This window comes from Opisthorchis viverrini (assembly GCF_000715545.1).
Source record: "Opisthorchis viverrini unplaced genomic scaffold opera_v5_8, whole genome shotgun sequence".
In the NCBI taxonomy this organism is placed as follows: Eukaryota; Metazoa; Platyhelminthes; class Trematoda; order Opisthorchiida; family Opisthorchiidae; genus Opisthorchis; species Opisthorchis viverrini.
In genome coordinates, this window is record NW_008751664.1 from 1,025,900 (window position 1) to 1,039,496 (window position 13,597).

General features: G+C 44.3%; 1 protein-coding gene across 1 annotated transcript in view; it reads right to left on the reverse strand.

The window, feature by feature from the left end:
* Positions 1-849: 849 nt before the first annotated feature.
* T265_00782 (hypothetical protein) overlaps positions 850-13,597 on the reverse strand; it is a gene marked incomplete at both ends in the record, with an annotated part of 45,945 nt that continues 33,197 nt past the window's right edge. The window contains 8 exons of the mRNA XM_009164654.1: positions 850-1,109; positions 2,905-3,049; positions 4,515-4,595; positions 5,836-6,149; positions 7,397-7,692; positions 8,546-8,819; positions 9,090-9,357; positions 10,819-11,161. Of these exons, the coding sequence (XP_009162918.1) occupies positions 967-1,109; positions 2,905-3,049; positions 4,515-4,595; positions 5,836-6,149; positions 7,397-7,692; positions 8,546-8,819; positions 9,090-9,357; positions 10,819-11,161 (1,864 nt within the window). The remainder of the gene's footprint in view (positions 1,110-2,904; positions 3,050-4,514; positions 4,596-5,835; positions 6,150-7,396; positions 7,693-8,545; positions 8,820-9,089; positions 9,358-10,818; positions 11,162-13,597) is intronic.

Consider the following 13,597-nt stretch of genomic DNA (forward strand, 5'->3'; position numbering starts at 1 on the left):
ATCTCACCTAATGGTTTTCGTTTTATCGTCTCCCCAGACCTCTTGATGCATTTCTGAATTCTTCACGAATTGTGGTCTCTGAAGATTCGAGTCTCCCACATTCTGATCATAGCGCTTTGGTAAACGGAGAAACTGGCTATCGATGGGTGAAAAACAACATCAACTGGCATATAGATCAAACAATATACTCGGGCACAGTATAACTCACATTCAGCCAATCTCACATGGTTCTGAATTGCTACCCTAAGGTTATACCATTGATCGATGCTGTTCAGTGGATACGTCGTTCATAGGCCAGCTTAATGACGCAGTCGTTCAGTCCAACAGGGAAACTGACCATGACGAGTCCGTCCTTTGGATCTCATGGGCTGGATAATGTAGGATATGAATCGAATGCATTCCTAACGGACATCACAGATGGAAGAAAGCTGCCAGGTGCGATAAAACGGAGGTGACACCCAAAGCGCAATCGGCGGCCCACATCACTACAACTTTTCAGGTATCGATACTACCCATACGCCATCTCGATGAAAGTCAAATATCTCAGTTATCCAGGCGCGTAAGGCGGAACCACAAGTGTCCTACTGATCCCAAAGCTGAACAACCAGGAATACGTTAAAATGAAGCGCTTTGAATGGTGATGGAATGTAGTAAACCCATTAATCCATGATGCGCGAGAGGACAGATGAACAAGCAAGTTATAAAAACTATCGACCTTACCAAACAGAGTTTAGTTAACAGTCACTCTTGACGCTTCAAAACCTACAAATTACACATGCTACTTAATCCACGTGACTGCGCGCTTTGCAGTCCCAAGACCAACCAATGAGGATTAGTACGAAACACTTTATGCAAGTAGACATGATAAATCAAAGTTAGACTCCTCACAGTACACAAAGATGCGAAAAATTATCACAATATGGACACAAGTGGATAAGTTAGTTCTCGTTGAACACAGCCGTTAGGTTAAGAAAGCATAAAATCAATTTCATTTTTCAGAGTATCTTTCAGTTTTCCAGCCAACGCAGAGTAGTAACTCGCTGACCCCCGATGACCAAGTTTGATAAGAATTTTGCAGAATTCCATAAAAATAGCAGAGTACAAGTGATCTGCGAGGAATGAAAGCAAACGGATAAATATACTGAATTGGGTAACTGAGAAAAGATTTAAGAGAGATTTAGACAAGGCATAGGTCCCAGCAAAAGCGGTCACAGCAACACGCTGCGACTATACCTTCATACTTGGCCAACATGGTCGGAATAAGAAAGGCAATGTACTGCGAAAACCTCACCAACACAGAACATCGTTACGCGTTTCTAAAGCTTACACTTTTATGCTGAAAGAGGTGTAGGCCACTGAGATCGGGCCGCTTCGTTCATAATCATATATTGGTACAAATATAACAACTCCCGCGAATAAGCAGCACTGGGAATTTGGAGGCATTTCTGAACTTTACATGGGCTTGTTGCTGAATTTCCATAGGTAGGGACATCCTGCTGAATCGTCATCGTTATCAGCTGCAAAAACCGCGTACTTATCGTGCAGTGATTGTGGCCGAATCGGAGCCAAAAACAGAAACAGAACAAAATGTTCGGCTTCTGTTTTCCGGACACACAAGCCCAAAAATGTGACTACTCTGGACTCAAAGACACTAACCTTATGATTTCTGAAGGCTTCCGTGAGGCGATAGAAGACTACCCCAACAAAAACACGTGCCTCGTCAAAATAGGACATTGCAAAACAATAGCGGGTGGATAAAGCTCATACTTATAACAGACACCAGGAAGAATGCCATCATACACTCATTGAAAGGCGAGGCTTTGCACGATACAAATGCTTGCAATGGGCGAGGATAAATGCGGAAACCTACATAAGGGAATGTAGGAAACTTCCTCTGTACGCAATTCAGAAACGGAAGTCTATGGCACAACATCAGGTGATGGATTTAAGAAGTGAAATGAGATAAAGACTTCACAGTTTTCAGGTCTCCCGTCCCGTTACACAATTAGCGGACAACCATAATTCGCTGAAACAAGTAAAGTACTCGTCGATAGAATTAGTTAGTGAGAGCAATGACGGCAATTCACTTAGATGGACCTGTGAGGTGTACATTACGGAATACACCAAGCACAAGGTATTTGGCGGCGGACAAAGTAATTCCTCGAAGTGTGCTCCGAACACTCATTAAATGTGCCAGGTTTTCAAAAATGAGGCACATTTAACACTAAATCCAATGCAAATATGAAGCAGCAAATTATCTAGATTACAAACGTATTCGTGATTGCGTAAGAGGTGAGACCTATCCTGAACATCCCCGTGCTTGATAACGTCGGTTGCTTGGAAGAAATTCATTGGGTACCGTAGGGTACCCCAGTGCATAGCCACGAAACCTCTAAAAAAGGAGACTCCGCGCTTACAGGTGTTTTGGTCCTCCAGCTGAGTGCCTTTTACTAAGGGGTTTTACGGCAACCTGTGTCAGCAGAATACCCCGGTTCTTAGAATTCATAACGCACACCATATATCTGAAGTTATCAACGGGTTTCCGGAATACCCTGAATCTACCCATTAGAACTTCATAAACACATCCGGCTGGTAACAATTTCTTGTTGGAATCATAGGTGTTCGTTGTAACGGAAATTTGTTGTAATGGGAATCCAAATATACACTTTTGATGCACAAGCGGAGGCTGAAAAATCTATCTGTGGTAATGGCGCTGTGCCTTTCCGAGTGCCTTTGAATGTGGGCCGCTGTAACCACTGGTTTTTTCGAGGCAGATAAAGATCGATTGTCCTAAAGTGCAAAACGGTTGTACCAAGGATTTTAACGTTCATTAGATTAAGGGCGACTACGGAAAGATCGAGAAAAGATTGTAGCAGGATGGAGAATTGAGGATCCCCCACTTACCATTCTCTGTTGACCAACTCAACTTTCCCATTTGAAGACAGGCCTCCAGGTAACGAGCCGCCAACTGGAACTGATTTAGGCTGAACAACAGCTTCAACGCCATATTGTGTTCATCTAACAGAACGTAGATTAAAACCGCAAAGTCCTGAAAATATATGGAAGGGATAGGTGGTGAGATGAATAGAAGATAAATAATTTCACCACCTCGACATTCCAGCAAATTTACTCTAAAGGTGGGCAGGTTTGGTTGATCCCTACTCTGTTGAATCGAATTCTTAAAAGGCGTACGGGCGTAGGTGGCTGCGAACTTTTATTCCGATGGGATAGACCCCGTTCAACAGCTGACCTAGTTAAGGTTTCTGTAAACGAGGTCAGTAAGTAATATTTAGCGAAAGAGTTAGGAATACGACTTCAGGTGCCTATCACACTAATGCTCCAAATTTGCTTCGGATTGGTTTGTTGTCGTATACTGATGAACTTAAATGAAAAATTGCAGTGGGATAGCGATATGAGAAACCGCAAAGCAGTTTGTGTGGGAAAAACCGATTGAGGCGAATATCGAACTTACTTCTCCGAGAGAACATTATTTCAAAATGTACGATGACTGGCAACAAGGTAGCATGTCTTCAGCGAAGATGTCGGGCGAAGCACAGCCAAACAGCGGTTCAAAACCTCATAAGAGCTCTCAAACTATCCTTAAAGGAACACTAATGGTTGGTGGTATCGGTACACTTTCTGATGACCAGGATAATTAGGGTTAGCGCTATCATCCAAGTTAGCGAATTACAGGAATGCAAGTCCGGTCAGAACAGACCAGGTATTAGGGTTCTATGACAGCTTTGAGATGAAGTAAGTGGTTAGGTATCTTATAACATAAAGACATTCCCCCGTTATAAAACTGGATGTTCGGAAGCAACCTGGGCTAGATGAGAAGTCAAGTAATTTTGTTCACACTTCATATTATTTATATCCACATCGCTTACTGGAACAGCAGTCATCCTATCCTGGAACGATTGTTCCGGCTAGTTTACACAGAGAGGGGGTGCAGTGGCTTTCTCCGATTTGGTGTGGACTAACTGGAACAATCACACCCAAACAGGAGAGCATTTTACACGAGTGTGGTGCAGATAAACCTACTACAAATCCTCTATAAGCGATTTTTTAAAAATTTCTTGGAACTTCCGGATAAATTCCGAGAGCAGAACAACTTCGAATTCAGGTCAACTCACACGCTTCAGGAACAAACGACTAAGATTGTTAGCATTGACATGGTACGTCTTATTTAAGAGTGCATATGGGTTATCGACAAGCCAGCGGAAAAAAACAATATAAGTGCTGGATGTCGGTAAAACGGGGTACCACGAAAATACGTATTCGGGTTTGACAACCACCAAGTAGATACATGTAACTTGGCTCAACCACTAACAAGGTGGAGAATCAACTAATGGAAAGAAAAATGTGCGCCCGCTGTAGAAGCAGCAATGAGCAATATGATTTGCAATAGCTGGTCGGATGTAGTAACATCCAACCAAAATGGAAAATTATCATTATGCTACATAGCTCGGTAAAGAACAAATTGTAATCTGATTCCAGAGTCTGAGTTGTTATACCTTTCGGTTTACTTGTGGAGAAGACAAGTAGGCAGCATATCGGCGAAGCACCCTGTTAATTTCGACATCCGGTAGAGTACACTAGAAGAGAGAGAGGAATAATTTTTCATAAAAAAACAGTAAACGGATGAAAGAGTTAAACTGAGAGTAGACTGAGTGAAACAGAATCAATAAGGAGAAACAAGGATCTACTTATGATGATAATCCAAGCAATCAGACGTATAGAACCAAGCTCTGACCAAGAACCCAACAGCATTCGACGCACTAGGGCGTGCTTCTCGGTAAGTGTATCGCTCCTATCAGAACCACGAACTCGCGGTCTACCGCCAATGAGTTCAACCGATTATACACTTGGTGAAGCAGTTGCACCTGGCAACAACTGCAATACGACGGATCGCGTAACTCGAGGGCACGACCATCTGGTCAGAAAGAGGATGACAGTCAAAAGAGTCATACCTCCCCATCTCATATGAAACGGCTCTGAACTAAAGGGGCTTCATGACTGTATATGCCCGGTCCCAATTAATTCATAGATTTTTCGGCTAGACACTAGTGGATGACTACGCCATCAAGATAGACGTGCTAGTGATTCACCGAAACCGCCTGGAATGCTGATCAACTGAATGACGAGAAGGCGTGCTCAGGTAGTGGTGCCTATGGAATTAACAAAAGCGTTTCATTCGGACACAATCCGTATTCACCATGCGTGTGTAATGAGTGTTGGAGCAACGGCTGGAAGCTTGGAAGGCAGGAAATTCGGAGCACTAGCTCGACAAAACAGGAAAGACCAAACCGCTCGGCTGTTTCATCGGCTATGGCACGCGGCCGGCAATCCAAACGGAAGAAGTCGAACAATCAGGATTGGACTCCAACTACGGACCTCCCAATCATTAGCTCACGTTTGAAGTAACACAAGAACATCGTGTGACAAACACTAACAATCCAGACAAACAAGGAAAGTACAGCAAGTAGCTGGAGTGGTGGTTATAAATGAATGACCCAATTGTGACCAGGCCAACTTATCTGGATTAGTGTAAGTTTGTGGCGTAGCGTCTACAATTGTGTTTGAAGGACGACCAAACCACAAGCCTGTTCAACATACAGCTAGCTACTGAAGTAGAATACTCTAAAAACCGGGAAGATAAACCGGCTACTAATCAAATTACTTGCGTCAACTTCAGCCCGAATAGTTGCGTTCACACTGAATAAACCTATGTCTCAAACAGTAGTTGGTACCAGCACATCTCTATCCCACTGAAAAACTTGTCACTGTGACGAGTGAGGATAAGAAACAAAGTAAGCTATCGGGAAACAAGCTTACTTTGGCCAACCAAATGGACTGTTCCCATCGGTCGAAAGATTCCAGGTAGCGACAAGCATCCGAATACAGCCCAATCAAACAAAGTAACTCGATACCGGTATCGAGTTGGCCGTTGGACAACAAGTTTGTCGCAACCAGTTTAACCGTACTTAGGTAAGTATCCTCGGCAACCTGATTAGCACTGGGATTTTGAGGAGAAAGAAATTTGCCCGACAAGTTAGCGGCCAACAAACAGGCCCGGTGCATGTTCGCGCTGTAGTTGGGCGAATTCGGAGGGGTTTCCAAAAGCAGGGAGACAGCGCGCTCATGTTGACCTGGACAGATGAAAACAGACGGTAGCCTATAAGCCCAATTCCGAAATGTAGAGTACAGACAGTTTATGCTCATTTAAATCACACCAAAGAGTTAGTTTCTAAAATGCAGAGTGTCTTATCTCCCAGGTTGATTGAGCTGTCAAGAAATTGAGTGTCTTCAGACCGCGCTGAAATTAATACTCCAAGGGAGAGACTAAAGCCGAAGAAATAGTTCCAATATTTCTCTACTTTATGTGTCCAACTCGATCTCACATTTTTAGATTATTACAACACGTTTGTTTTTATTATCACCACAAACAGATGTGGGTTGCAAAAGAAGGAAACACCCACTGTCATGTCCTTGTAAAATTCTTAGGTACATCAAAAGCAGTTTGTTGAGATAGATGACACCTATGTTTTCAGAGTTTAGCCTCATAAAGAAATGGGGTCAGTTGTGAGAGAAATTCTATACGCTGAACAGTACTGGACGAAGCTGGAGAGAATGATGAGAGGAGCTACATCGTGATAGAATTTGTCTTGTGCCGGATGCTATTGCAGCACGTACTATGAACGTGTACCCGCTCAAAATGTCATTGTCCTTAAAAGTTCACTTTTTGTACGGCCTCACACTGACTCCTCTTATCTACAAGGTTTATTTTATAGCTGAAAATATTAAAGTATACAAAAAGATGACTGCACAAGTGACTCGAATTCCAATCCAATATTAACCAATATGAGTTTTATCAACCTATTAGCCTGAGTCGGACATGTGTGCACTTGAAAAAAATTGCGTACTTAAGAAAACAGTTTGAGAGGAGCAACTTAGGTGGTTGAAATTGCACATCTACGATAGCACAATCTACTCGCCAAACTTTTCACAGTCCATGGTGCAGAACGTTTTGAAACCGCAGACGACAAATATACGACAGCGGTAAAGCTGATGACGTATTTCACCCTCAAATGAACTGCCTTAGCAGCAACTCGAAAAATTGTTCAGCTGTAACACCCTTATAGTGCCTAGCTGTTATGCCACCTGAAGGAAACAAGAGGGCTAATATGCGGTCGGGTTACCCAAGCTTACACAAGAGCAGTTGAGATATCGGGGTTGGGGTCGAACCATGAACCAGTCAGTTAGTCCGTGTCTTGACTAGTGAAGTATCTCGAGCAACTGGAACATTGATTCATAGGCTTCGGGAGAGGCAACAGCATGAACACGTGGTAAGTCTCCACTGAAAAATTGACACAAAAAACGAGACTAAGGGACATACCGAGCAGTAAGAGATAGTGGATGCATTCATTTCGGTGCGCAACGGTACTCCTACTCGATTCGAGAAGGTTAAGTCGGGAGATCGCGGACGATTTGTAAAGGCTATGGTCGGCCAACAAGTCCCAAGATAAATCAAGGGCGTAGTGCGTGCGCTCGTCCCCTATGCCAGGAAGCATGCGACTTGCCACCATACGCCAAAATCGAATTTCGTAGGTATCACCGAATAACTGTGCCGTCCACAAGCACCGCTCGATAATTGTTGCAGATGGCCTTAAGAAAGCCTTTCGAAGTTCAGTCCTGGTAAGAAAAAACACACGACCGAAGAATGATGTCATGACCAAAGTGCAAAAACAGATGACTGTCGACCTGACGAGTGATATAGCCTGATAAGCCTAGAACAAATGTTCAGTATAGGAAGAAGGTGGAGTGAATTAGCTTATTTTAGTGAGTTTTTTAAGTGACTACTTCAGATATCGGAGCTGGGCTCATTGGTTGCCATGTCCCTGTAGTGACCAAAATATAATGCTACTCTGAAATCACGCCTGTGGATTTGGCCAATAATGGAATGGACCGGTCCGCCAGATATTTGAATCATACATGCACTCAGTCGAACTGGCTGTAGATCTCTTCGGTGCCCCACCACACGATAAAAGTATTGAAAAACCAGGAGAGATAACATCAACACTAGATAGAAAAATAGCTTAGTACGTGTATTTGGCACCAACGGTGTCACGCCCGTAACGTCTTAGTGTTCAGTTGTGCGGGCCGACAGAAACTAATCATGTTTCAAAAGATTCAGTAAACTAAGTCATATACTACCTAACAGACACGAAGATTTGGTGTTCACGTGAGTAGGAGGGTAAAATGCAACAATGATCTGTAAATGCAGTGAGACGCGCAATCCATGACAAGCCGTGCAATCACAGTGGCAAAGTAAGGGCCAAATACACAAACTCTCTCACTCCAGACAGACCCTGACACCAGCTTACGACTCGGGGGAAGTGTACACAACCCTTCAGAATGAACTACATTACAATAAGGAGTGAAAATAGGGTTCGTTGAGTTGATGAAATCAGTAGACCTATCGTCTCTGGTTACCGTTGACCAGAAAAGTACAGGATATGACAGCCATAAGAGACAGAACACGTACCTTTGAGCCAGACTGTGGAGAAAGGCATCAACGGATTCTCGCACCTTGTGAAATCCACGCGCCAACGGAGGGCACACAAGCTGAAGCGTGCTTTCCTTGAATTCACTGCGGTCATCCCCTGATGGAATATCTGCTTCTGTTATGCCCTCGAGTAGCTCATCTGCAGTTGGTGATCTCTGCTCTGACGATTTCGTCAACCACGGTTGGTTCTGTAGAAGGTGCCGAATCGTCAAAGCGATGGCGGAAGGTCGCATAGCAGGAACGAGAGAGGTATCTGAAAATCATGAGAATTAAACGGAGCAAACTGTTTTTGTCCGTGCGTGTGTTTGGAAAACAGAAATACAGGTATCTAACCGGAGCCCAGTCGGGCCGTAAAGAATTTGTCAGTCGAAAATATGCGACAATGGCGACTCGAACTTAAAAAAAACAAAGAGCATAAAGATTACAGAAAAAAGTGAACCATTAGACGCGTACCATCGGCGAATGAAAAGAAACATGTGGCCAAATGATGAAAAACTCCTAGAGTTGTGGATGTGTTAATTACCATTAGCATCCGGCAAGTCGGGGATCGCGCTACTTCCGAAGAATCGTGTACTCGGTAGTTCAGGGTTAAACGAGCTGGAATTGGCCGTTTCCGCTGGGGTCATCTCCACCGCAGTCGGACCAGCCTGAACCAACCGTAGTGCTCCATCTGCGCCAACGAGAAGACATATGGCAGGATTCGTCGGTCCAAAAACTGGGCAAGCCCAGTCGGCACTCACAACACAGCGTTGATCACGACCTCCAAAGCGGGCCATACATAACAAAGTCATCTGAGACAAGGAAGAGATAAGCACGGAGTCTTTTTAAACGGATAGCGTTGGTGGTTGCAGGATAGATATAGTGGAAAATAGCATTGTGAAGCAAGAGTATCATATGCGTACACCTTTCCCATATGATGAAGAGTTCGCTGAAGCCGTGGCTTACGAGTTTTTGAGAAGAGTGATGGCGGCTATATTTGTGCAAGTATATCCCCAAGTCGGATAAGCAATAAAAACTGAAGAGTGCAATTCATTTATGGAAGGGACGGTAGCCAGCTTAGCAACAAATACTAAAAATTGACTTACGATGCAAGATAGCATTAATACAACCACGTGATGTGATGGTCACATCATAGCAAGGTGAACAGTGTGCGCTAGTACGATGGATCACTACAAATGGATTAAATGTAACGATCAGCCTGACTGAAATCAGACTCAAGCAATCCAACATCCAACGGGACGATCGGTAGCATTGAGCCGTGATGCGTGACGGCAGACATCCGAAGCCCCTAAGTGACATCCACCAAATAGGTGATCCTACGGAACAAGCAGTCATGGTAAGTTATTTGTTGACATTTCAACAAGCTTGGGAACATTGGCACATGGGTGAGTGCACTTAGTTCCAAGACAGTTGTTTACAAGCAGTCCAAACTGATAAGATAATTAATAAATAATGGCTGACGAATGACAGGTCAAAGATGCCGATAGGCTACCAATCCTATGACTGAATGAAAAGTGGTCTAACCTAGCTTCTACCACAAATCTCACCTACAAAACGAATATGAGCCCACATGAGGTACATGCGTGATCAGTATCCGCCAGCTACAGAATCCAAGAGGCACGTGAGGTTTTAGGAAAGCAGACAGTAGAGTCAAATTTACCTGTTCCTGTAAAGTCATAATAGATGGAACGTACATTGAGACGTCAACCAATCTATCACGAATATTCAAACAAGCATCCACGTAAATGCACCCTACGGTAAGATCATATGAACAAAGTTCAGCAACCACATTGTTCAATTATGGAAGAAAAACAGCATCAAACCCTGGTATTGCGTGTAACCTGGATCTAGTGGGATGAAAAGGCTTGATGCAATAATAATAATAAAAATAATCAACAGGACAGAGAGAGCACATCATGGTTAGCTAACAGAGAACTATACAACGGTTGCGCAGAATAAATGGGCACCGGGACCTGCTAAAATGGACGAATTATTCTATAGGATAGCATAACATGACATGAAACTAGGCGAGGGGCATGCGAATTCTTGTCCTGGCACCTCCTCCTTCCCCCCAACTAATGTGTGCTCAGCTGATGAAAAGAATGCAAACCAGACGCAAGTATGTAGCGTGGGTGCCTACCAGCACTGGCAGCGCATTCATGTGAAATATCCATTCGCGGAGAACAAGAAGATCACGATCACACCTGAGTAAGACAATCAAATTCAGATAGAAGGTTGCACTTCAGACTCACTTCTCGTGGTTGCCAAATGTAAACTGAATCGTGCAGGAGTACGAGAAGTCGTGAATAGGTCGGTGACCCGTACAGGAATTTTAGCCTCCGAACACCAGTCGTGTGGCGGCTCGTTAGTGAGATTGCGGCAACAGAAGACTTCGGGTCTGTTATGCTAGCTTCTACGGGTGGACTTTCGGTGGTAGAAAACCAGCCATTTCCTGAAGTAACGCGAACCATAGTTTTCTTGTTGTGCAGATCCCGAACAACAACAAACCCATCAGATGTACCCAGAGCGATGAGATCAGCGAACCAAGCAACCGCACTCAAACGCTCCAAGCTTGATGCCGGCAAACCTTGTAAGCTATAGAAAATGAAAAACATTTACTACGATTAATCCTGGTAGCTAAAATCAACTTCAAAACAAGGCGAGCAATTTCCCTGAAATCAGTAAGCGAACTTCGGTGGAAGAGAGTAGGTCGTAATCAGTAACGAAACCATCCGGAAAACACCATATTTGGTCACAATGGAAAATGAGTAAGATACAATGGCTATGTTGTACTCTCTCACGAAAAAAAACACCTCTAAGACGTGTGTGATGCTGAATCCCTCCATTGCGACCGCGTTGAGTAGAGTAATTCGTGAAAGGAGAGACAAATTCTGGTGCCTGAAACAACTCATTAATCAACCGCACTCCAAAAAAGAAACGATGGTATGGAAATACATCGACTCATTGGTCCAGACTGAAGACTGCGCAACAAAAACGGTCGATGAGCCTAGCGGTTCCGCTTCTCTATCATACCCTCCCGAACCTGAGGTGACTCGCATTGGTCGATTGGTTGAAACAGCAGCATTTCGTACCATATTACACGTGCTGAAAAATGAAGCGCAGAGGTGCACGCAACCCACCATTCATTAAAGTCCCAATAATCTTACATGCTTTGTCGTAATGTTCTTGAACTCTGACAGATTCATTCTCCCCTGTCCGACCTCACTGGCGCCACCTCCTCTGCATGCCTCATGACTGGGACTGACTAACAATGATAGATGTCTCACTCCTTTCGGATTTTGACTAGAAGGACTGCAGCTCTGAATCTGCCAAGAACAGTTTTTTACGGCATTCTGGGTGCTATTAGGCAACTGACTAAAAGCTCCGATATTATTCTGCTAGTCGGTGACATCAAAATGCAAGCAGGTAGGCCTAGTTCTTAAGTGGATAATTGTCTTGGATCAGACAAAAGATACATGGACAAGGAACGCCTAACGCAGTTGTCTGCTATCATAATCATTTCTTTGCGGCTCCAACTCCGGTAATGGTGGAAATCGTTTGGCCACATGGCACTCACCGAAAGACCGCAGCCGGCTGCTGTCAGTTAAAATCAGCAAGGGTCGGCCAAGGCTTGCAGCCCCTTCCAAAATAACTGTATGGACTACGACCACGAGATTGTTCACTGTCATTTTTTAGGTTCGTCAAGTCTACGAAAAAAGTGCATGCCCAGCAACCCCACTGAGAAGCCCATAGCCCCAAAATCAAACAAACCTACCATGGTCGCCTCCTCAATGTCTACTAGCTGACCGGATTCCGAATGTTGCGATTGGAGAAAGACCTCCAAAGCCATTCGCGACGCTTGAAGTTCTATTTGCGCTACAGCCCAGCCTGCTTCACACAAGAACTACATCACTCATAAAACTCTGGCTTTGAAAGATGCACGAAAGGATGGTCCCTTCGGCTGCAGCACCAACCTCGTGTGCTATCGGCTGCTAGGTGAAACCAATAGTAAGTGCGGATCGGAAAACCTGACGGAGTCGAGCAAAAATCCTGAAATTCCCCACAGGTTGCTCCGAATGATGCGTGACACAGGCCTTTGGAAAAGTCCTATCAGTGAAATCACTCGAGATCACAATAACTCTGATATCTAATAAAAAGCGTTCAGCGCGTTGGTTTGAATAGTTCAAACAATTGTTCAGTTGGTTACCCAATGCTTCCAACCGAAACCAACGGTCTCTAACAGAAATGTGAATTGCGAAGATGCGACCTTTTTGGATCTTCGAGGCACGGGGAATACATATGCCTACCCTAGCATTGCCGATGTGCTACTTGCCCTCCTTAAGGACAATTGTGAATTTCTCAGCCAGTGCCCAACTGACTTATCTGCATCTACCTGGGAGGAGTACACTGTCCCATAAAACTGGAGTTAGTCGATATGGTCTCTATCCTTAAATGAATGTGGTGGAAGGTGGTGAATGTGATCTGGATGTGTCGGCTAACCCAGATGGGAGTGAGACAGGTGAAAGTGCCTACTGAAGTGCCGGAGTTGAACGGAGACTAATCCAGGAGTTCCACCATTAAAGTGCACCATGACACAGTCCTATACTACACCTCAACAAATAAGGAACGTAGAAAGCAGTCGAACGAATGCGCACACATCAAAAGCAGATGTTCCAGTGAGCAGCAGGACCCAGAAACAAACACGGCTCACATAAAGAACTAATGATCAGAAATGACACGACCTGCAGTATGGAGACGAAATCAGGCAGAATACGAAGCACAAGTACTGTTGGATTAATTTAACGACCATCATCCGTCACGAAGAGACTGGATCTTACCGTGGTGTGACGGTTTGCGCACCTCAGCGATCCATTGAGCTATACTGGAGAGTGTCCCGCGACACTCACAGAGTCTCTCATACCAGGTTGGTCAATGGTTAGAGGTCTGACGAACACAGTCTCCTGGCCCTCCAGGTTGGGGGTTGGAACATGTGGCGACTTGTTCCGTAGAAATGGTAATGCATTTGCATTT